This window comes from Micropterus dolomieu, linkage group LG21, assembly GCF_021292245.1.
Source record: "Micropterus dolomieu isolate WLL.071019.BEF.003 ecotype Adirondacks linkage group LG21, ASM2129224v1, whole genome shotgun sequence".
NCBI classification, from domain to species: Eukaryota; Metazoa; Chordata; class Actinopteri; order Centrarchiformes; family Centrarchidae; genus Micropterus; species Micropterus dolomieu.
Genome location: NC_060170.1, coordinates 32,801,797 through 32,827,204, shown reverse-complemented (window position 1 = coordinate 32,827,204; position 25,408 = coordinate 32,801,797). Strand labels below are relative to the sequence as shown.

The following is a 25,408-nucleotide window of genomic DNA, read 5'->3' as shown; positions in this document are numbered from 1 at the left end:
CCAGGCCAGGCCAGCTGAGTTCTACTCAGTTCAGCCTCCAGAGGCCCTTCTACCAGGTGAGTCCAGCTGAAAGCATTCCTTCACTGGGAGGGGGGGTGGAGGCAGAGAGTGGAATGGATGGAAGAAGATGAGTTGGGGTGTTAGATTGAAGACTTGCCACCCACGATGCTGCCACGCTCTCTGCTCCTCTGAAGATGCAATACCTGCTAATTTGCATCAGTAAACAAGCAGCCGACAACTTCAAAGTGTCGACACCAATGAGGCCTGACATGGAAATGGACTTGTATTTAAGTATGTGTGCAGGTATGGTGGTGTGTGTGTGTGTGTGTGTGTGTGTAATGATCTACTAGTGTGTGTGTTGGAAACTTATTCATTTAAATGTGCAGTGGACGGTTAAAGACTCGCTTGGTGATCTGCTGTTTCAGAGGATTTATAACCTTTACAATTTAAAAAAACAAAAGTTGTACATTTCTGTACATGTTTTTATTTGAAAGTGGCAAAGTAAAAATACTGAATATTATCTGGCTGCTGACAGCTTCAGCCCAAACAGCATCGATATCAGCTTTCAAAACACAAAATCAGTAAAACTCTGGTGTGTATATCTGTTTGCTAAAAAAAATCCATCAATGTGAATGTGTGTATACATGTTTCTTTAGATGGGCCGCCACCCACGGAGACATGTCAGGTAAATATTTGGAGTGGGCGGTGAAGTGTCCAGTGTCCAGAGAGGGCACATGCCATCTGAAGCTATCCATCCACTCCACACAGGCATCTGATATGGACGGAGACACCTGATCCTGCATTAGGTCGCCTCTGAAGCTACGCACAGCTCACCCAAAACATCAACTTGAACCAAAGGCCCTCTGGCCAAATAACTCTGTGTGTATATATGAGGCAGAATCTGAACTTGCACGTGCGTATTCCTGCGTGTACATCATATTAGCTAAAGAAACTTAGAAGACATGGAAACTGGCAAGAAAAAGTTGAGTAATTCTTTTCAGCCCTAGTTATTCCTGTGTGGATGTGGATGCATGCAGACATGTGTGTCTATTGGGGGTATTGTTGTCCTATGTCATTTGGAGAGATGGGCAATAACAGAGGCTTTTCTGGGTGTGTTTTCAACAGCAACAACACAAGCTGAAGGAAAAAAATACGGAGTATTTCCACGCTAAATCATTTGCTACCTCACTGCAGCAGACTAGATTCTAAAGGATCGACAGCGACACTTCACTCGCCCACTTCACTGTTAAGTGGCTCTTTTTATCCAGGTACATTACAGTAGAGTAATTGTATTTATCAATGTCCGTGCCTCATCACTGGAGTCGAAGTCCTACCCCTTGCTGTGCCAGTGGAGCTGTGCAGGTTATGTCTTTGTACCCAGATGCCCACCTCTCCCCCGGTGGTGCCAGGTGCTCTTACAACAGCAAACCACAGAGGGGAGCTACTGCTTTTTCCAAGGTCTGTAACAAAGACACAAAGACACACACACACACACACACACACACACACACACACACTCATACTGTCTCTCCAGCCAAACATTCTCTTCAGTCAACCTGCTGCACGGAGTTCAGCCCAGATCAGCAGTCGAGCTCGAGGCGAGAAAGGCAGTGGTTACTGTTAGCAGCCAGTAGAAGACTAACATTTTATAAAGAGTATGCAAACATTACATCTGCTGTCTTCAGTTTTTTTAATAAGTTAACTTGTGTCAAAATAGATGATGGCTGTCAAACAGGAACTCATCACTACTAAATCACTAAATAATGACTTTTGCTACTGAAATATCAATTACTGAAAAATATCTTGCGTATTTAAATTATACTCTATTTAGTATGTAAAAGTGGGCTAAATATACCCTGTAAATGTTCCATGTATCCTTGTATATCTACAGTTTGCCCTAACCAATAATAAAATTCTGGTTGTATTTATATTTTAAATTAATATTTATATTTTCTTAAAAAGCTATTTAGACGTTTGATATTGTGTTGCTCTCACAGGCAGATGAGCAACACAAGGTTTTATTAATTTTCTACAGATTTGAGGGTTATGTATTTGGTGAATTTTAATTTTGTGTATATAATTTTATTCTTATATAAATAGCTGTTTAATACAAGTTTGAAAACATGTTTCCTTTATAGGCAGGTCAGCAAAAATGATTTTAGCCTTCAAAAAGACAAAAAGATTAAATAAATAAAATATCTTTGCAAAAGGAAAAAAAACAATGAACAATAACGATGTCCAACCCTGTTCCTCTTAGTCATATGTAAACACAACTGGTATCTAGGACAATGATGTCAGATACGGTAAGAGACACCCAGCAAGCGAGGACATGTTCTAATAAATATCATTACATTCAAGCTGGCTGAAAATGTGCCAGCCTGCGAGATGTACTGTATGACAACAGTCAAGATTAATGAGCTGAGAAATCATACCCAAACACAAGGGCTAAGTTTTTTTTTCCACGTCCAATGTTTAGGTCCTCTCAGCGAAAGCCACATGGAGGTTGCTGCAAGACGCATGACGAGAAAGATTTCTGCTTGTCTGTGCTGCTTCGCTCTTCTGTCAGAGGGTCCACCCACATCTTACCTTGGGCCTGTGGAATACCTATGAAAGTATGTGTGAGGTGGAGTAACATCAGTGTAAATTAAGGTATTTAAAACTGTGGCAGACACACTCAAGGAACTTTGAACCAGCAGCAAACATGGGCCAGTACTTCTGGATTATAAAACAATTATGAAAATGTTTCTTGAGAGAATAAACTCATTTTAGTTCATTATAGTTTCTGTGGGTGTATGGTCCTTTTTCACTGTTTTTATTGTTTGTTGGTTTTTTTTATAATACCAACAGCATGTATTGTTTGTCATGCAGGTTTATCTTTAATGCCATCTAAAAAAAAGAAAGTATTTTTTTATTTTCAAATAATTAAAAATATTTATTATATAGTGATTTAGTTAGACGTCAGTATATGAGGTTTAATGTATAGTTACGTAGGCATTCTTTGTACATGTTTTACACTTTAATCACTCCACTTTTATGTGTCAATTATTTTATTAATAAAATAAATCAGTGGTAGTATAATTTAATTTGTTTATGAACCACAAATTATTGGTGAATATAATTATTTTACATGTTAAGATACCACATTTGTTATTTGTTACCACATTTTCCATTTAAAATCTATATTTTTAGAAGGATACATTATGAAAGACTAAAATTTGATTAGGTTATCTTAAACTGAAACAAACATTTAATTAAATATTAATAGTTAAAATCATAAAAGTAGATTTTAAAAAAAATATGATTTCTACTTATTTATAAATATTTTTTAAATATGTTCAAGAATTCTCAATAAACTAATGTGGGTATAAACTGTGTATTTTAAAAATTATATGTTAGAAACTGTGTGATTTCTTCTGATTGGATGTTGTAAATTATACTAATAGCAATATACCACTCCATGCTAACAGAAAAGCTTATCAATATTTCCAAAATGAATACATTCCTTCAGTAAATTCTTTGACTGCTTCAGTACAATGGGTGAGGGAACTTTTTCATTATACAAGGCCCTCGTAATCTCTGGACCCTTTGTTTTTCTTCAGCTCTCAAATGCTCCTCGCCGCCTCGAGAGCTGGCTAATGGATGCAGATGGAGGAAGTGTTTGACATTATGGACACAGCAGTGCTTGTTTTAGAGGAGCTGGTCATGTGGTCTGCCCTAACAGGCCACACAGTACCCCCTTAATGTGACCCAGACCCCCCAGCCAACTCCAGGGGGTTTCAGGAACTGTCCGCTCTGGGGGAACTGAGTGTCAGTTTAGCCCCCCAGTGAACACAAGTCAACATGCCTTAATCCCCCCCATCACCTAAAGTTACACTTTTGGGTCCGCAATTAGCCGGCCAGCCAAATCTCCCCCACACCCAATATGGAGCTCCAAGCTGGGACTGTGGCCAGAGCTCAGAGCTCTGTGTTGGGACCCAGAGCCGCCGCTGCTTGTGCTGCCGGTTTCCATGGCACAGCGCCGGCCCAGGCCACATGGTCCCTCATCTTTCACTGTCACTGTGCTGGAGAGGAAGAGATCAAAACAAACATGTGGTGGCAGGGAGCGCCTGACATGATGAATCGCTGTAATCAGTATCAGACAGCCCAGCGCTCACTCTGATTGGTGGAAGTTCAGAGAAAGATTCTTAGAGTGACTGAGTGACAAGATGCACAGAGCAAGATCTGTGACCTGAAGCACGGCCTAAAGATCCAAGCACCACCGAGCCAAGTCTGCAGGTCATTCTACTCTGAGCGACGCTGAATGTAAACATTTTCTAAGGCGGGGAAATGTTTGCAACACGGAAGCTGGGTGTTCGGTGGGCGCCGTGTCCATTATGAACTGACACAGAGGCATGGCAACAGGAATGATGGGGGTGTAAATTCCATTGCTTGGTATCGGCTCCATTCACATTGTTTGCCTCCTTTGTGACTTCCTGCCTCTTCATCTTGGAAGAGGAGCACAGGAAAGCCCGAAAGTCCCCCATCAACCCAAATCTCCTGTACGCCCAAACAAAAAGCCACATTGTAGCTCATTTTCCTGTCTCTTCCAGTGCGCATTTCCAGCCAGGGGGGTGTGGTAACGGCATTCCTCAAGGTCAAATCTTTTCTGTACGCCTCTGATCCCCTAATTTCACTGTCTGGGGTTGGTGTGGGGGCTTCACTAATGGACATGTTACCCTCTTCCTGCTGCTGGTAAGAGGTGATCCTGATCCTGCTGTCACAGAAAGGATTGCCACGTTAAAACCACACTAAACACCTTCAGTGTTTCAAATTGGAGACCTACTGGAGGACTTTGTCATCCGACCGACCCCTGAGATTAGAGCCTTTCTTCAGGTGGGCCAAAGGGAACGAAACTAGTGCACAAGCAAAAATGAGGAAGAGGAAGAAACAGGATCAGCCCATGAAAGGTGCTTTTACTGACCGGAGTGATTTTGAAGGAAATATTCACTCATTTTATTGGAAGTAAAGGAGCAGACTCTGGCCACCCCGCCGGGCTTGGACATTACCTCCACTAACACGGCTATTAATTTCAGCTAGTGAGGGAAAGTAGTTAATGGGATATGCACACATGCACTCAAACACACACACACTTGTACACATTCACAGTGGGCCTGTCTGTAATGGCCTTTGACTAGAGGTCTGTGGTTCAAGTTCACGAAAGTAGAGGATGGTGAAGAGGGAACAAGCCAGGGTGGCTGAGGAGGGACAGATGGGGCTACTGGGACGGAGGGATGGAAGGAGTTGGGGGGTTGAGGGACGTGAGGTGGTGGTGGGGAGGGTAGTCTCAGTCTCGAGCCCCCTCTGCCAGAAACAACAAGCAGGCCTTCTCATATTCAAATAAATACCAAACCAGTGGGGAGCATGGAGGGTCTGCAGATAAGGAGGAGGCAATGGGCGAGAGCCAAGCTGGAGGATGGCTTCTCTGCTACACTGAAGCCTTTTTAGGATCACAGGCCGAGCCGAGAAGAGCAAAGCAGGCAGTGACAGATTTATAATAAGCGTAGACTCGGCCCTTGCATTTAATACCGGGCTTAAGATGTATTAGAGAGACAAAGGCAGCAGATCCTGCTTGGGGGAGAAGAAAGGCCTTAATTAATTTGGGGAGATCACTGAGGCCCGGGCCCACATCATCGGTCCTTTGTGGCAGGAATGCCAGCTATTTACTGGTGCTCCAATAGGGCTGCGGGGAGAGGTGAGGTGATGACGACTGGGGCGGCCGTGCAACAGATAGGGAAAGGATACTTTTCAAAAGCTAAAAGCTTCCCAGTTTTAAAACAAAGACGGGAGGGAAAGAGAAGAAGTGATTTTGAAAAGGGATCTGACTCTCAGCAACCCCCTCCTCGCCCCACCCTTCCTATGGCCTACACAGACATTCCTAACTGTTTTTGCGCTCTCTTGGCCTTTTCATGAGAAATTCAACTTGATTAATACTGATAACAACTCTGAAAGGAAGATTCAGAATATTCAGTGGTATAACAGTACCAAACATACTGTAAATACACACAAACACATGTATGTATTTGACTATTTTCCTGTCCGGATGAAATAAAGAAATCCTATGCGATAGGTTAGACAGTGTCATACAGTAATCTAGTTGGATGATAACTGCCCGCTCCCCGCTTTCTCCTTTACAGTGTTGCTTCAGGTGCGGTGGGGCCAAGGCGAGCAGAGTGTCGAGGCCGGCCTGCATCGACCGGGCTGCAGAGAGCCTGTTGAAGGGCACAGTTGGCAGCTGTCAGGCCTATGTTCGTTAACTCAGAGAAGACATGTGGAGAGAGGACCTTCCTTCCCAAAATAAACAAATAGTGGTGGCACACATCTTCCCAGGCAACTGCAAAGGGGGAGGGAGAAAGTGAAAATTGTGCTTTTCTTTCTTTGTCTCTTTTTATTTCTGCATGGCGGCTTGGACAAATAGATTGTCAGGCCTCAGAATCCACGAAGACGAAAAACTGGGCTGCAAGCACAAAACACACATTTGACGTTGCGGATGATGTATAAATGTATAAAGAGTCTGCACTTAGGAAGGCAAGGAAAGCCTGTGACTGCCCCAGCCAACTGCAAGAAGTCATATCAGTAGGAACAGTTTTGTGTTACAATGTCATTTAAAAACATTTAGATATTCCATTATGTGTAGTGTTCTTTCTAAAACACGTTTGTGCTTCCTCTGAGATTTTTAAATGAATAATATTAAAAGGCGGCCTACAGCCTGTTTCCCCATGTTTTAACAATGTGTGTGGGAATATATGTTGGAATTTTTCTGGGCCAGACACGAGGGAATCGTGATTTTCACCTTTGCTCAGCCATTGTGTTCATTTCCATTGTGTTTTTTATGCACATGTCCTTTTATGATGACCCCCAAAATACAAAGAGAACAGGGCTGAACAGGAAAACCACATTTATATGCCAACAAGGAAATGTGTTTGGGCTCATTTGTTTTGTCTTTTTTTTTTTCTTCAGAAAATAGAGGAATGTAAAGATGGCTATAGACTCACATGCCAAATAAATCTCCCAGTCACGAAACAGATTTACCAACAATTCTGACCTATTTGTAAAATCATATACAAACAAAAAGGAGGCACACTAGACTAAATCTTGTTGTGACTGTATAGTGATTGTTTTTGTATTTTGGTATCTTCTTATCTTCTTCATATCATTCCAATGGCCTGTAGCTTCGCTGTGATATTTGTATTATTACTGTATCTGTTGCAGTTTACTGTAGGATTACTGTACTACGGTCGGCTTCACGGAAGACTGAAGGGCTACTGAAGAAGGATGCGGATCTGCAAACATCAGTAACGCAATGTGAGCACAAGCTCCATCACTGTTTATCTACCCCGCTGCAAACGCACACGTGCACAAATACACTGGGATTTTATCTTTTTCTTTATTTGCGTGCATTTTTGGACATGATAATAGGTTTATACATCATTAGAGCGACTTTTTAATTTTTTTTTATTCATGATGGTAACCAACCAACGCCCGGAAAAAGCCTTCTAAATATCCAACTAACCACTCAATGACAGATGATAGAAATTAATTTACAAATATACGGAAAAACAAATACTGATAGACATCCAAATATTCAACACTGTGGTCAAATGTTTGGACATTTTTTACTGAAAAACTCTAATTAGTATTCGCGCTGATGTGGACATTTCATTTCGGGAAGGAGGTGGCCATATTTTTCACGTTGGGGTGAATGAAGGCATTCACAAATTTAACCAGCAGACAAAATTAGACTGCTACTTGTGCTGCAAGGCAGCAGAAGGCTTGCACCTGTACAAAACGTAAAACACTTTATGTTTTTGACCATAAAAGGTTTATATAGGCTACTACTATCTATTTTATATAGCCTATTATATCTATCGACTACTCATCCGAAAGAAAACAATAATTAAATAAGAATTAAATTAAAAATAGCGCAAAACTCCAGTAGACGACTAGAATAATTTAATCTATTTTTAGCATTATTTAAATGCCTATTTAGGTCATTATTCACCACCACAGTCCTCTGTAGAAATATTAACGAAGGGATAGGGACTTTTCATTGATTGCTTCAATAGCTACGTAGCCTAAATAAATATATACTGTTAACATTAAATGAAATATGAATTACACCAAAGAATATTCATGATAAGATTACTCAATTTTTCATTTCCGTTTATTAACCAAGGTTACTTATGCGGTGTAAATCCAATACTAATTTATAATTTATTTAAGGTCTTTATCCAAGGAGTCTAATATAAATTTTCTGGTGTCTCTAGAATAGATTTTTATTCATATGAATTTTGGCCCCATAATGACTACCGGCCGGAGGTCCTATAGACAGCTGAGGCACCTTTTTGAACACTTCCTCCTGCATACCTGCGTCTCTCCGTGCATTTCCTAAAGCCCCGCGGAGAGAGGGGACACCCCGGGCCCTCTGCTGTCAGCGGTCAACTGCTCACTTCCTCTCCTTCTTATTCAGGGATTTACACTAATATTTAGATAGGATAGAGTTTTATACGTGGAGTGCGCCGCCGCGTCCCCCAGCTGCAGTCACGCAACATGAATGTGAAAATCATTGTTTTTATGATCAGTGGAATAGCGCGTGATTTATTATCTGTTAAATGATGTGAGCGTGTAATTAATAATTGCATCAGCCTGGCTGCCGCAGAGACAGGCTCGTTAAATTAAAGACAACACAGTGATAAAAACATCAAAGGGCATTGGATGCAGTTTTATTGTGTGTCTGAGGGAAGCAGGCAGAGTACAAGAACAAAAGACTACCGATGACCTAATCACATCTCTGTTTATTAATAATACAAAAAGTGCAGCAGCCGAGCCTCGAAGTTTTACGAGATCAGCGCCATTAATGAGGCATGGCACGGGCGGTTTTTGGTGTGGTGATTTGTCATGTTACCACATCAGGACACACACGAGACCACACAGGCCTCTCCTGCAGTACATGAGGAGGAACAGAAGCATCCGACACTGGTGTAAAAGACAACAGAAAGAAAACCAACAGCGCGTGCTGTGTGTGACTGACTGCCAAAATGTCTCCAACAAATGTCACACAGCTGCAATCAGACTGGTGCTTTTTGTTTGTTATATTTTTTTTTTTATCAAACAGTGCGTTCCTGCGCTTTTTCGTGCGTAAAAGCACAATGACAACGAAGGCCCCGTTGGTCCTGTCATCCGTGCGCAGTAGCCTGTCAGTTGACTTCTGTGGAGCCACGCTGTGCGGGCCGGAGGTAAGCAAGGTAGGCTAATAGAAAAGAGAATAACGCGTGCAGAGGGTGTATAGGCTTCACTTTTCAGCTGTGAAATAAAAGTGTACACATTTCCAACATTTAAAGTCATAAAAAAAAATCAAATCTGCTAAACTCATAGTATAGGCCTACTTTCAGTTTCTTCAGGGACAGAGAATGTATTTGGCTTTTGCACGTCGCAATTAATCCACATCAGCAGGGCCACAAAGCGTATGGGCACCTAATGTGTACCTGGACAACGGACATCAAGTGCTGGTGTTCATACCAAAATGCTGACTTAAATCGATTTTAAAAAGACGTCGGTTCAGCAGTAGCCTAACTGATAGCCTGTCACGATCAATAAATCCAAGGCTGTTTCCCTCTACATGAACGATATGAAGGCATCATAAATGAAATCCCCACACCGACCACTGTGTGAATAATGATTACAACATCGTCACGTGTTCAATAAAAGCAATTCAGAGATGTGGGTCGATATTGACAACAGAGCAGCAGAGAGAGGGAGAGTCACTGTGTACCAGCGCTGTGTTCTGTATCCATCAGTCAGTGAATGCCTGTATCCTCTAATCAGTGAGGGCCGTACTTTGCTCAATTCGTCTAGTTGTTGTCAGCTTTGGACGTTTGACTCCAGGATGCAGTCGGCAGCACGCAGGGTCCCACAGAGCAAAGACGTGTCAAACAACGTCAAAGATGTGCGTAAAAAACATACAACTTTATTTTGTGGCTGCTTCTGCTGCTTCTTGAATGTTGTATCGAACACTGACTATTATATTATGGTAGTAACCACGCTATTAATACATGCGGCGCTCAAATGTCCTTGTTGTCCATCTTCATGGAAAGAGTACAGCTGTTGTTTACATTTCATGGAAACTTCTACCTCCTCAGTTACTAACAGGCTGTAGCTGCACAGGTTTTGTTTGCTTGTGTGATTCGTTGCTTTGTCGCTTCCCTATAGCGACAGAAATCGCATTCATAACAAGCTTTAAAGTGTTTATTTTACACAGTGAATCAATCCTTAATATTGTTACTGTGAGCATGTCGATTCAAATGCTGCTCCGGCCCTTTCTCTAACTCCACAGCACTTTTCAAAAATGTGTTACTATATTTTTCATAGGGGGAAATGCAGCTCCTTGTAAAATATTTATTGACATTTTAAAGTTAGTCTTTATGTCCACATGTGCAATGCTGAATGCCTCCGCTGTGCTTTGGCCGCTGCTGAGGCCTGCGAGCGCATTCCAACACAGTGTCTTCCCATTTTGATCTGCTCCTGTATTTTGTCTGTTATCACCTGAGTATTTACAAAGGAGGCTTCCAACTTGGCAATGATGAAGTGGAGTCGGTATCGATGGCATCATATCTGATAAAAAGGCCGGCATACACTGGGAGGAATATATCACCTGGGCGACGGTTTAAACTGGTTTTGAAAGCGCCATGCCTGATTTATTTTATAGAGTAATCAATGCGCGAGGCCACATTGGAGTTTCCCCACTTTATTAATAAACAGAGTGCTACGAGTGTGAGTTATAAGTCACATCTATCTATCTATCTATTTATTTGCCCTAAAGAACAAATTGCAGGAGTTTATTTATGCTCACTGCCTCCCACGGAGAAACATCCAAAACAAATAGGGCTAATCCTCTAACTGCTTTATCCCATTAGATCCCCGCTGCTGCCTTCACACTTAATTCAGTGACTCCAGTGTAAATTAGACTATCCGCTCGCTATCGCAGCAGCTCCAACAAAACACATCGTTGGTTGCTGCACATTAAAAGCTGAACCTCGATAAGCTGAGGACCAACAAGGCGATAGTGGAGGCGCGAGGCAGAGAGGTCAAGTCCAGCTCCGGTCTGCAGTGCCACGTGTGTCTCTGTTTGCTGGCTGCACGAAAGGCGTTTTGCTCAGTGAAATGTCTGTCTTTCTCTGTGTATGTACACAAGAAGTAAGGGGCTGTTAAATGAATTACATCTGCCACTTCTTGTCCATTTGTGCATTTCTTTGATCCATATTTTCTTTTTTGCTAAAATCAATATTCATATTTATGTGTTACTTGACTCAGAAAACACCCAAAACAATTTAAACTAATGTGAATTTAACTTCATTTATGTTTTCCCAACCTGTAATTCAGTGGGGCTGTATTGGGATGGGAAGCAGAGCTTACATTGCCAGAGCAAGTGTGAAATAAAAACAACAGGGACTTAAACAGAATATGTGTGCGATATATATACAGATAAGTAAAATAAGTTAAAAGTTTAAAGAAAACTAAATTTTTCAGAATGAACTCTTGCGTAAAAGACGCAACTTCTGTTCTCCCTGATGTTCCAGACAACCTCGAGGCAGGATCAGCTCTATCTGGGCTAGAACAGCTAAAACGTGTAAAACGCATATAAATACATATATATGTATATGCCCATTATTTACTGGAAAATTGGCGCACTTTGAAGCCGGACATTGCAATGACGTTGGAGTTGAATTCAAATGACTGACACGGTCTTATTGAAATAAAACATCCAGTGCAGAGCGCAGACACTTTTTTCCTGGTGGTGTAGGGGAGGCGTGGATTTCGCTCACTTTTGACATTCTCATAGCAGTAGTAGCTTCTCTTCAAGGCAGGACTCAGATGACACCACCCCGCCACCGACCGGAGGAGAAACAAGGGAAGCGCTCTCTCTCCTCTGTGCGGACGAACTGTTTTGACATCAGGACACGTTCAGAGGTTCATCAAATCAATCTGACCACCGGGGAGCTTTTCGCGCCTTCACGATAGCCGTGGGAATACTTTAAGAACAGACTACCACAGACTCTCGCACCTACGGAGCGCCGGTGGCGGAATGTGAAAACCCCATTTTGGCGCATGTTCTTCTCCATTGTGCGCAGCCTTCTCCTGCTTTCTGCTCGGTTGGAAAGCGGAGGAGGGACAGCTTTTCCCGACTCGATTCCTTGCCTATGGACGACGGCGGTCCCCTCTCTCCAAAGGCAAATGCTTTCAGTATTGCCTCTCTGATTTCGGCTGCAGAGCAAGCAGGAAACGCAGCGTTTGACAAACAGAGCACCGGCCTGAACAAGCTAGACCTGCACAACCACAGTTCCTTTAAAATGCACTACAGCACTGTCACCCGGGAAATGGAAGGTAAATCTGTTTGTTGATGCCCACAGAGCTGCTGTAGCGTGTACACGTCTCATCTGAAATTACATAACGCCCTTGCATTTCCTCGGTTAATCGGCATTCGTGAAGTGCACAATTGAAATCAAAGCGCAAAACCACATATGGTGCGTTATTTTTAAATGCATGAATGAAATGGTTGTGAAAATAAATTTTGGCACAGTTAGAGCTCTATGAAAAACAATACAAATTCAGTCCCGGTAATCACCATCAGGGAGGAGAAGCCTGCATACAAAGCAGCCAGTGGAAAAAAAGGTTCCCATTAGAAAACCACAAAGCGCTGAACAAAGAGTCAACTTTAATTCGCGGACAGGATCACATACATTGAAATGAAGCCAATAGGAGGAGGGTTTACATGGGCACCCTGTGCGTAATGGTAAAAAAAATACCATAATATGCATATCCAGCTCGGAGGGGGTGTATATCCATTCCATACATCTATTTGTCCATTAAGGAGAACGCAACAGTCACATGCGGAATGTTTGTTTGTTCATGCAAATCAATGTGTGTTTACCTGGTATACCGTTTACACTCAGCTCTGCCGGCCAGGTCCTCTATTGTTTGCTAACGGGGTGATGTGGGCGATACCCTTATCCAAAAGTTAAATGGGTCCCGGAAAGCCCATTAAAAAGGGGCGCACTTCTCTGTCAATCAGTCTCGTCCCAAGGCAAGGAAAAGACACATTACCTGCAGTTCCTTATCTAAATAGAAATAAGAACCGGTTTTATCGCAAAGGGGAGGCCCTCTGCGTCAGATAAGAGAGGAGACTGCGTCGCAGTGTAACACACAGCAGCAGCGCACAGCAGAGGCCGCTCAGAGCAAAAACTATTTCACACGCACTCGAAGCTCCTTTCTGCGAATAGCTCAGAGATTATCCGCGAGCCCCGCCGTTTTTTGGAAACATTTCATCACTTTTCAGACGATTGCTATTTTAGATCAGGCAGACTGTAGTATGTTGGCAGTGGACGCAACCTCAGGGATTAATAAGCAGTCGAGACGGAAACTTTTAAACCGAAACGGGGGCATTTGTGCATGACATCTTCATCTGGAGCTCACTGAATGCTGCTTCTGTTTTTACCATCTGTCTTATAACCGACTTAAAGTGCAAGGCATATTTAGTAAATCCAGTTTTTTGGGATGATTTCAGCCATATCCAGTCCGTGGCTGACGCAGCTGTCCCATTTTTGCGATGTTGCAGCCTTCACGACGAGCAGCCTGAGCAGCCTCAACACGCAGGGGGGCTACCACCTCTCTCCGTCCCCCGGGGACCCCTACAGCCAGCATGAATCCCACTTCGAGCCCTGCCCGGCCGCGCAGCACAACTACTATCCGGGGTCTAACCCGGGCCAGGCCCCGCCGAGTGACAACGGGACTCCCAACTGCTCCTCCTCTTCGTCCAACTCCACACCGAACAGCAAAACAATAGTGAAGAAGAACCCCAAAGTGGCCAACATTAACGTCCAGCTGGAGATGAAAGCTTTATGGGACGAATTTAATCAGCTGGGCACGGAGATGATAGTTACCAAGGCTGGCAGGTGAGCACAAATTATACACAAAAGTAAAGTTACTTTTCTCCTCATGCAGATTTGGTAGACCGGACAAATAAACGGAGTAGCTTCATTGTAACATTTATTTTGAGCAACAACAAACAGAGGGCTACCAAATTAAATAAGGATAAAGGAGTCTGATTAAAAATATTTTTTATTCTTCTGGAGGTCAAAATGAACAATCTTATTTCACTATTCACAGTTTTTCTTAAATCAGAAAACATAGGCCTATGTGTGGGTGTAGAGTGGTAAAACTGTCTGCATTGTAGAATAATTAACAGAAACCATCATATTGCTTTTTGCACATTAAGGCCTAAAATGTTTATTTACAAGCCGGATGGATTAAATAAAAAAAACACACTATTTATGTCGGCTGTGTGGATAAAATACAGCCTATTTAATTTAAAGCTGTGCAGGTGAGCAGTTCAGTCCTGTTGCGGGATGTTTTAAACGAGGTCAAACGCATGGAGGCTTGTGCTTGAGTGTGTGTGTGTGTGTGTGTGTGTGTGTGTGTGTGTGTCAGCTGTAAACATGTTGATATGATCCTGCTGCGTTTTATAGATCCAAAACGAAAAACCGTGACTCTCGGCTGGTTTTCTTCACCGTCAAATTCAGTTTTACGCACCGCTATTCTGGTGCATTATGGAACATTTCATCCATGCGCCTTTACATGTGTGGACAAAGACCAGCTCCTACACACGCTGACTGCAGTCTTGTTTTTAGTCGGGCCTCGACACGTGTTTACCGTTTGTCCTATTTCCTCATTATAAGAGTGTCTGTCTGATTCACTCCCTTCCCACTTCAAAAACATTTTTTGGCTAGGCTAAATTACACGGAGACACTGGCTGTGATTTGGTTAATAGATAAAACAGAATATGGCAACATAAGGAGTTCTGATTGGCCGATTTTGCCTTTTTAATTTCCAAAGTTTAGATGAATTCTAAGTGCCATTTTTGTTGCAGAATTTATAGGGAACTTAATTCTGCTTGTATCCTTGTGAAAGACAAAATTCAACCAGGGTTGACCTCTGATCCTCCAATAAAATGTTACACTAATATTCAGTATACTATTATTGTCCACCAGTAAACACTAAATATACCATGCATATGCGTCTTCAAGTGCCCTCCTGAGTTGTTTTATATTATAGTAAAATAAAGAGGCATGGGATAGTTGATTTAATCCTGAAAGCCAGGGCTCTGAACTGTCTGACAGGAGAAATGAGATCTGCAACAGAGCACTTTAAAAGCTCCTTCAGCCTCACCTAGCCACAACACTGACGTTAATTGAGCGTTGATTTTAGGATCCCTTTCACTGACTCGCGGATTACTCAACTTTCCGCTGATGTTCTTGGTGGATTTGGATGTGCCCCATACATTAACCTAGATGAGGTGGAGGGGGGAAAACAAGTGTTTGTGTGCAGAGGCGCTGCCCGAGCCGCCGCATATAAAACCAACAATTAGAGCAAAACTTTCAAATTTCTAGGGACAAAGCAGATTAATGATTGTTTAAATATGAATATTTCAGTACGCAGAGAACACTGCTTCTATTTTCCTCGCTGTATTTTTTTTTTTTTTCAAACAAATTGAATTGTGGATATGTTTTCCTCTCGATCCTGATGATGCAAAGTTCAAATTCAAAACGGAACTACACACCTCGCCTACCCAAACAACGCCCGTCTGCGCGCGTGTTTCCACTATATGTGTGTGTAGGCCTTCATGTGTCTGGAAGTCATCAAAAGAGCTGAAAAGACGTTAAAGCATCATGCCAGAAATTACAAAAGCGGAGCTATAAAGCAACAAACGCGAGCTCCATTCAGATCAGGGGGAGTTTTATCTGGTTATGCATGGGCTGAATCACATCATTCCCAATAGCGTGAAGCCTCTGTCTCATTGTAGCCTCCTGCTCGGGCCAAATTAAGCTCTCTAGGCCTGGAGGTGCATGTCTTTCTGCAATCAAAATACTGTGTTGGCTCCTTTGGCGATTTCCAACTGAACACCACTGTCCACACACACACACACACACACACACACATAGAGAGAGACTATTCAGGTTTTAAAAAGCAGGGCATAAAAACTAAATTTGCACCCATGCAACCATTTCAAGCCTAGATTTAACACTCGCCTTTTTTGTTTACCAGGAGAATGTTCCCAACTTTCCAAGTGAAAATATTTGGGATGGATCCCATGGCAGACTACATGCTCCTGATGGACTTCCTGCCTGTAGACGACAAACGTTACAGGTAAATTTTGGGTGTCTTTAAACAACTGCAACACTCGTGTCAGCAGGACACAGGACCGTAACTCCGGAGACTTTTACTGAGCTGCACAATCCACACTTTGCAGCAACAAATTCCATTAGCAAAAATAAACAATAAAAACCCAGTATAAATACATATATAAATATATGTATGAATTCATACATTCATTATCATTATACATGTTTAGAGGAGAACATTTATAAGTATTTCCACACTTTACGCCCGAAATATGTTGGTGACATGCTGTCATATTTTGACCTCAACTCATCCATGAAAATTCTGTGGACCGTGCTGAGTAGGCGACTTTTCTGTAAGCCTAAGTGAATAATGTCGGACTAATTGACTGTGTTCGGTCTTACAGGTATGCTTTCCACAGCTCATCTTGGCTGGTTGCCGGTAAAGCCGATCCCGCCACACCGGGTAGGGTCCACTACCACCCGGACTCTCCGGCCAAAGGCGCCCAGTGGATGAAGCAGATTGTCTCTTTCGACAAACTTAAGCTCACAAACAACCTGCTGGATGACAACGGCCATGTGAGTAGGCCTACGCGACTGGAATAAATGCATGTAAAAACAAACGAACAAAAAACTACGCAGATAATTTAGTAAAATATGGAAAAATTGAGATTTACCGACACCTTAAGGGCTCAGAAATAGGCCTACTATAAACTCACCACGGACACAAACAAATCCCAGGAGAAGGAGAATTACCATTAAAGAGAGGTTGAGCGTTTTTATTCGCCCTCACATTGATTGATACAAGTAATAAACCTTGATATTTTGACTAACAGTCAGATGTTGCCAAAAGGGTATTTTCAGTCCACACAAATCTGCACTGAACATCAGGCTTTCCTCCAAAAATGACGCCAAGGACGTGGAATATTTCACCACTGGAAATCATTTCAGCCCTTCCCGCTTGATCTTCCACTCCGTGTGTTCCACTGAGTGTTTCCGTGTGTCAGTGCGTTAGGCCTAGTTGTGAAATCAGAAAGAAAACGAGTTTGGGGGGAATGTTTCAACAAATATTGAAAAGTGTGAGACTGCTGGATGCAAGTGTCCACCACGACCCTGAGAGATTAGTTAACGAGTGTTAGGCTTTGAAATGAGAATTGTGTTGATAAAATGTTCTCAGGCGGCCTTACACATTTAGAGAGACGTGCTTTAAAAGGCTCTGCGCATATAATAGGAGCGTCAGGGTATTTCTGCATTTAATGCCATTTACCAAACCTGGTTATATCCACAAATATGTATGCTGGAAAAGGTTGAGAGGGTTTTAATATTTAATAAAAAGATAATCACTAAACTACCTCGATCGTTACTAAATTAAGCAAAATCTTCTTATTTATTAAAGCCTAATAAAACATCGAAAATAGTCTTACTTGCAGAATGTAAGCCTTCAAGCCTTAATCCTATAACTCTAAGAGTGATGATGAATCCTCTGTCTTTTACAGATCATCCTGAACTCCATGCACCGATACCAGCCCAGGTTTCATGTGGTTTATGTGGACCCCCGCAAGGACAGCGAGAAATACGCCGAAGAGAATTACAAAACCTTTGTTTTTGAGGAAACCCGCTTCACCGCGGTCACAGCGTACCAGAACCACCGGGTAAGAAGCATTTGTTAGCCTATATGAAGCTCACATGGCCTGATGTGCAGAAACGAACCGCAGCTATGTGCGGGAGTGGCCTGATTCTACAGGAAACATTATGGGTACAGATGAGAACACTGTGACCACAGAGTAAGCCTAGAAAAGGGTCGCTGATAATAAATAAACATTAGAAATAGTTTGTTTTGCGATTGTCGCGCTATTTTGTGTAAAAATAGAATTAATCAGCAATATCCAGTTGTGCACAATCTCTTCCATTACGCGCTTTTTGTGCGTAAATGGCGCCTCTGCTCTGCGCTTCCTTTTCCTGCGTCGTCCCTGCTCTGTTTCCCATCCGTTGTGTTTAAATTTACACATCAACGCATTCATCGGTTATTCAGAGCGACTCCTAACGAGTGACACATTACAACAGAATCCGTTTCCTATCAGCAATTCTATAGAGAAGAGCGAGGGAGTCGGTGCCTTGCTGTAATATTTCCGTGATGATCAGGCTAGAAATAATTTCATTTGATGTTAAATGTCAGGTTTTTATTTTTACAGTGGGTTGATTATTGCCTTTATAATTTAACTCACAAAATGTTACTTATTAGCTGATGTGAATATTAAACCTAGTGACATTATGAAGATGATTGTGAGAAACGTATTCAAGGTCTGATTCTGAATAATTTATGACTGGGACTGTATCTATATGGGGAACTACAAATGAGACGTTTTGATGCTGCAAATGTCACAAAAGAGTTCAGAATTAAACGAAGTCAACAACTATATGTATTAACTTGCAGTCATGTGAGTTTACTAGTTTTTTAAATGACACTGAATGGACATGAGGCTGTAGCCCTGAACAACAGACCTGTGACTGTTGGCTTACATGTTTTATTAAAGACAGCAGTGTGTTCAAATGTGATTTGAAGACAGAGCAAGCTCTCCTAAACGTTTCAGTCCATGCTGCTGGCCTATCATTGCTGTCCTTTCTAATAGAAATCAAATGCAACGACTAACAGAAATGGAAATGGAATTGTGTGTATGACTACAGTATACAGCACAGAGCTTTATTTTATGTTGTGCTCTGGATTTCAGATCACACAGCTGAAGATAGCCAGCAATCCCTTTGCAAAGGGCTTCAGGGACTGTGACCCAGAGGACTGGTGAGAGCTTACACTTAAACAATACTGTCTTATTGGCATGTTTCCACATGGTTTAAGAATGCCAGAAAGACTTTGCAAAATAGTTTTGCTGTTTGTTTTATCTCACGCAGGTGCCAGGTGGGTGGAGTTTACCATATAAAAGAAGTTTAGAAAGTACTGGATATTGTTTAAAAGTCAAGACTCTGTGCTTTTCTGTCACTGACGAATTACCAGACACTCTCGTAATTGTCACAATGGAGTAAACCCCACCCATCTGGTACAGTCAGGCAACTAAAACCAATGCAAAGACTCAGACTCTGTTCAAGCAGCTCTGTAATTTAACTTTTCTGTTTTCTTAAAAAGCATCGACTGAAGCGATTATGCTCAAGTTTATGGGAGTTTGTCATTATTTTATAGAATAGACCAATCAGAGTCACGTAAAGGCTTACTTCACATTTCATTCACAGTGAATTGGCAGCCTGTCAATGTGTAAATGCTCATTACATGCATCAGTGTAAACTCTTAAATGTGCATTCATCATTTTAATATATAATAAAGAAATTGTGCCCTTGACATTCATTAAATGAGTATGTAACTGAATCCATTCTCCCTGCTTCAGGCCCAGGAATCACAGGCCAGGCTCTCTGCCAATAATGAGTGCCTTTGCCAGAACAAGAAACCCAATGTCATCTCCACCTCAGCAGAACGGCACAGAGAAAGGTCTGCAGCTCGCTCTTTGTTTCATTTCAAAACTCATGCCTGCTATCAAACGAGAAACATAGTCACATTAAGTTATTCAGCCTTTAAATACAAATATTTGTCTTTAAGTTGTTGATATATTTCTCCTCATTTTCTCTTAATTCAGTCTCCTTAACTTAATCGCAGTGGTGCAATCTCAGTATCAGGCCAAAACTGGCTTTTAATTAAACATCAAATATCAATGTCATTGCCAACATAAACACAATAAAACCTGCAATGAAAATTTAATTTTCTTGACATTGTGATTTTAATTTAATAGTTTCCCCTGGGCTTTAAAAAGCTTCTTATCCATCTGCAGGGATTTTGTAACTGTTTTACAATACAACCTATTTGGAATTTAAACTGCAACATTTTTAAGTGAAATGCATCTTTAAAATTTTATATGCATGAATATATTTTATATGCATGAATATATTTAATATTATGTTAATATTATTAGTATTTTTAATGATAACTGATAATTGATATTTATAGTTTTTCTCAGCTTCAATGCAGACATATGTTATGTAGTGTTCCAAGTACTGCTTTCATCTTGCCAATAATATATGAATACTGCTCATTTTGGGGGTATTACAACTGTCAAATGAGTATTTATCAAATATCAGTGCATGGTGCAAACAGTTTCTGGCTTTAACCCAGAAACATTCAGCATCAGAGCACTGAAAAACATTTTTGTCGTAAACTGCTGTAGTTTGGAGCGCAGAACTGAACACACTCACTGTTTAGAAAAAATATACTGTATGGCATGAAGTATGCACAGCACACTAGCTAGCTCTGACTGTTCTCATGTCTCTTCCTGCACAGAGGACAGTAGGCGGGAGTACGAGCGAGACCCCAGCGGCACGCCTATACACGCCGACCCAGCTCACCAACTGATGTCCCGTGTCCTCAGCCCCGCCTTGCCCGTCCCGGGAGGCCTCCACGCCGTCCCACTCACCAGCAGCCGACCCAGCCCTCCTCACGACCTTCGGTCAGACCCCCACCCTCTACCCCCGGACACCCTGCACCACCACCCTTACAAGTACCCCACCACCTATGAACACTACCTGGGAGCCAAGACCAGGCCGTCGCCCTATCCTTTACCCAGCATCAGAGGACACACGTACCACCACCACATGAACCCAGCCACAGCTAACATGTACTCAGCCACCAGCGGCCCCTCTAACTATGACTACGGGCCCAGATAATGACTGCTGTCCACCAGGGCTAACGGCGCACAGCACTATGGGAATGGAAACAGGCAGGAAAGGCAGCACAGTCCTGTCTATTGATGACTTATGCAACCTGCGGGGTGCATTCACGGGCTCAAACTGCTTTCTGCTGGATAATCCCTGCCGTATTTATTTAAAGGAAATGCATCTTTGGGCACCTGCTCTGAGTCCTTGAAGAGGTCTGCTTTGACCTTTAAACCCAAATGGCAATAGCTCCACACCAGGGCACCACTTACCTGAGCGGTGCAGACATTGAGCCAGCAAACAGAGGAGGCAGGAGTGACCTCTCCTTAACACGGACAATACCTTTTGATCACAGACTGGAATTTAATTCTTTTTTTTGTGTGTGTGTGTTGGATGCACTTTTTGATTTGCCTTGTTTTTATTGCTTTCAAAAAAGCCATATGTTATATAGTCCATCAAACTTCTAGGTAGACGAGATGTTTGCATGTTGAGCTCATCAGAGAGAGGGTGTCGAAACACATCGAAATGTTTTTGTTTGAGGAAAGAAAAATAACAACATTTGATTTTGAAACATGAACATCTCCAGCCGCCCTGAGAAGCTTGTACCCTGGCACTGACTTGCAGCAATTCAAAGTAAAGAAATGAAGCAGAATGACTGTTCTGTATCTGTAAAATAAACATTAAATTCTTGTAATTCATAAAAAACAAACTGTCTATGAGCAGCTCTTCCATTCAATTCTGTCTGCTGTTGCACTGCTGGAGGGGGAGGGGTTAAAGAAAGCCTACCTCACTGACAGCATTGTTCAGGTTTCTCCAACAGGATTTGCCCTGTTGAATTGAGGTGAGGTGTCCGCTGCTCCTGGAGTCACTGTCAGGACGGCTGTCTAAACATTAGACTGCACTGCAGTTCATATGTTGAAATCTGCACCTGGTTCCGTGAAAAAAAGCATATGCACGCATAAATGCACTCATTGACCATGCATCCTACTATACATACTTCTGTTTTAGTTCTGATAAACCATGTGTGCAATAGCTGACCGCAAGTTTCTGTTAAAGTCTCCAACTGATTAATGAACAAAAGCTGTAGCAAGAGGTCACTACTGCAGTGACTTTTAAAATAATTCCCATTAAAAAAAACTGATAAGTGCTTCAAACCATAAGGTGATAATGTTAAGTAACTGGAATAGACCTACTGGGACATATTGGACATTTAATTAGCATTTAATATTATATTGATCATTTGGTAAAAATGTATTTAATTAAATTCTGATTAATAGAAAATAACTTACTTCCCAGAAAATAAGAAACTATGTCATGTCATTTAAACTGGAAAAAAGATCTCCCCTCTCCCCATTGCTCATATTTAATGGGACAAATAAAGAAAACATATCGGTGATATTTTAAGAAAGTCACGTCTCTTATCTGTGCAGTCACTTCAATCTCCTATTTGAAGTCCAATGAGGAATGCATTGTTGTCAAGGTTAATCTGGTCGAAGAAAAAACAGTCTGCTTTGGGATTTGCGCCTGTCACGATACAAAGGGAAACGTTGCGTAATGATTCATTTCAATAATATTTTTTTCTCCTTGAACCCAGCAGCCATTGAGCGCAGAGCAGGGGAAAGGATGCCCGAGGGCGCCTGACCTCTGACTGTTTAATGGCTTGTAAAGGTGTCAAAGGTTAAATAATGTTTCCACACATTTAAACGCCGACTAATTGGCTATACGTTTTTGTTGTTGTTGTTGTTTGTTGTTTGAGCGGTGACTAAAGCTCGACGGTATTTACAGCTTAATTTTTACTATAGCCAATTAATGATCAGTTTTTTCGTCAACTTAATTCAGACGATTCATATAGTGTGTCTACTCGGGATTTCAGCAATTAAAACTACTTAGAAAAAATGAATTAGGCTATAGGCCTACAAATTGAACTGTTTTTCTAAGTGTTTAAAATTAATAAAATTCGCCCACGCAAATATCCCACACAACCTGTAGCCTACATTCCGTGTCCCTGACGAGTCTGGTGAGGAAGCCGCCAGTTGGAGGACGAGAAGATGGGGGGGGGGGGGGGTTTCCAATGTCCAAGCACCGCTGAGGAGCCACTATAAGGTTTGTAGTGGCCAACTGGCATAGCAAGGAAATCTTTAATTTACAGTTAGGTAACAATTAAGCAGTTGTGGAGGAAGCATTTAGATAATTTACTTGGATCAGATAAGAAAGAGTTTTACTGCCAAGTATTTTACACGTAGGAGGAATTTGCTTTGGTCCTAAGGTGCTACAGACAAACATAGAGCTAAATGTAGAAATATAAAAATATGGAATAACCGGATGCAAGTTATAAAATAATAGTAAAATAATAATACAACAATAATAATATTAATAATAATAATAATACAACTATGAGAAAAAATAGCAACAGCCTACTGCAATAGGATATAGAAATGCATCTCCATCTCTATAGAAATGCAAATCCATCTCCAGAGCTCTGAAGTGAAAATGCAACTAGAGTAAGCCAGGTATTATAAGCAAAATGCATTTATGAATCAAAAGTAAAAGTGAATATTCAAAAGTGCCAGTACATTATCGGATTATGACTGATTTACAGTTGTAGTTTGTCAAGGTGGGCCTAATTTTAACTCAATATATCCTACAGTAGGCTAGTTTAATCTATAACAATAATTTATTTTATAAAATACTTTTGCATGTTAATCTGTAAACAAACTAAATTACAATATTTGCCGTGTCTTATTGTAGTGAAGTTTACAGTAGCATCAAACGCAAATACTAGTAATACTACTAAAATGCAAGTACCTTAAATATGTAATTAAGTAGAGTTCTTGAGTAAATGTAGGCTACCTATCTCTCAGCACTGTAATAAAGAAACAGTTTTCTGGTTTTCTCTCCTCATGCGCAACAGCTGTCCAATTTTGTACCAAACTACATGCAGCAATGAAAATGTTCTTCATATGTTGTGCTCTCAGAAACACTTAATAAATGGTGTGTACCCTGGTGTGGTATGCATCGGTACGGGGGAGACTTGACATGCCTGAGGTTGCCCTCATTTTCTAACTCTGCCCTACAGTCTATAGTAGTAATACATTAAGGAACAGAAGATTTTTTTTAGTCTGTAGAACCTTAATGAAGCTTAGTACGGAATTTAGATTGTTTTTTAAAAAAGATATCGTTTAATAGGCTGAGATTATTAATATTTTAAATCCTTGCAAACTAAACAAGTGGCAGATAAGGGAAATTGCGCCTACTGGAGGAATTCTAATGAATTGCACCTCAATATAAACTAATGTGATCAGCATGGTGCCTATAGAAAATATCCTCCACATTACCTTTCTACACATGCTCCTAAATAAGCTCCTGCATGCTTTCAGCAGGCATCTGCCGTATTTCAATGTATCCTTCATTATCCTTCTGAGTTTTAAAAAAAGAGCTACCTGCTTAGGCCCAGTTACATTGCAGAACAGTTCGTGCGCCCAGATGTCTCAGGCTCCAGGAGACACGGTGCCAAGGACTTGCCATTAAAGTATGGAGAGGTAGAGGATGGATGATAATGCGACCTGAGGTATCATTTGACACTCAGCTGCATCTGGAACATCTGTTGTGACAGGCCTATCACAGTCTCGATTCGTTCTCCTCACCTCTGTGTACATTTCTGCCGCTGAGCATAGCCTGCCTGGTGTATCTGGGGACGGTTATTAAACCAACCAGAGTCCTCCACCTAAACAACAGAACATGTGTTTCGCATGTTCCCCCCCTACGGCCTCTCGACGAATACAAAAGGTGCTATGGTTTATGGTGCGCATGAGGTTGCTGACGGACATTTTATGTGAGTCATCAAAGCACATCACCACCACTGGGCAAGAGTACGTTTGTATTAAGTCACATTTAAAACAAAACAAATAAAACCAATTTAACAGTGAGGCGGAACATTGGTTTTGGCCTAGAGAGACGGGATTATTCTCCTCAAATCATTCTTTTCCACCATTTATGTTTTCTAAATAACCAGGCTCAGTGTGACGTCTTACATGTCAATGAATACCCCCAAAAGGCTCAGGGAGTGACAGCATCAACCACATGCACAACCACAAACCAATGGATTAGGTCCTATCCCAAAGCCAGGCTGACCTCTGACCCTCCAGGCGAAGGAGGACACACGTAAGGTGATAAGTGAAGCACAGGGTCTATTGTGCAGAAGGTCTCTGTCCATTTATTGACTTCCTAAATGATCCATTATGAAGTGATTTACGAGGTCCACCGCCACCCCACCAGACACTTCTAAGTCCGGTGGGTTGCTGTCTGCTCTATTCAGCAGACATCTGCACCATTGGACCCAGCATTTGATTTATCAGAGAATGGACGGAAGCTGGCCCACGCCACCTATAGTGTTTGCTCAAAGCCAACAGGAGAGTTAGGAAGCTGTTATGAATGCAATATGTCACCAGCGGGGTCAGGGACAAAAGGTATAGACGGAGCTCTGCGGAGAG

At 41.7% G+C, this 25,408-nt stretch overlaps 1 protein-coding gene and 1 long non-coding RNA gene across 3 annotated transcripts in view; one reads left to right on the top strand and one right to left on the bottom strand.

Annotated features, from left to right (window-relative positions):
• Window positions 1-13,276, bottom strand: part of LOC123960384 — a 35,146-nt gene extending 21,870 nt beyond the window's left edge. The window contains exon 1 of the long non-coding RNA XR_006822502.1: window positions 12,965-13,276. This is a non-coding gene — a long non-coding RNA (uncharacterized LOC123960384). The remainder of the gene's footprint in view (window positions 1-12,964) is intronic.
• Window positions 11,905-21,627, top strand: tbx1 (T-box transcription factor 1). 2 transcript variants are annotated; one of them, XM_046035068.1, is made up of 8 exons: window positions 11,905-12,417; window positions 13,598-13,985; window positions 16,135-16,236; window positions 16,616-16,787; window positions 17,705-17,860; window positions 18,938-19,005; window positions 19,604-19,704; window positions 20,548-21,627. In XM_046035068.1, exons 1-8 carry the CDS (start codon window positions 12,234-12,236, stop codon window positions 20,928-20,930), a joined length of 1,554 nt encoding a protein of 517 aa, XP_045891024.1. In that variant the 5' UTR covers window positions 11,905-12,233; the 3' UTR covers window positions 20,931-21,627. The 2 variants fall into 2 exon arrangements, with proteins under 2 accessions (XP_045891024.1, XP_045891025.1); XM_046035069.1 differs by having other exon boundaries at window positions 11,906-12,417; window positions 13,649-13,985.
• The last annotated feature ends 3,781 nt before the right edge of the window (window positions 21,628-25,408 follow it).

Coding starts and splice junctions, on each gene's coding strand:
- tbx1 (XM_046035068.1), top strand. CDS start 12,234: ATGGACGACGGCGGTCCCCTCTCTCCAAAGGCAAATGCTTTCAGTATT. Junction 17,861..18,937: donor CAGCGTACCAGAACCACCGG/GTAAGAAGCATT, acceptor TCTGGATTTCAG/ATCACACAGCTGAAGATAGC. Junction 19,705..20,547: donor GCAGAACGGCACAGAGAAAG/GTCTGCAGCTCG, acceptor CTTCCTGCACAG/AGGACAGTAGGCGGGAGTAC.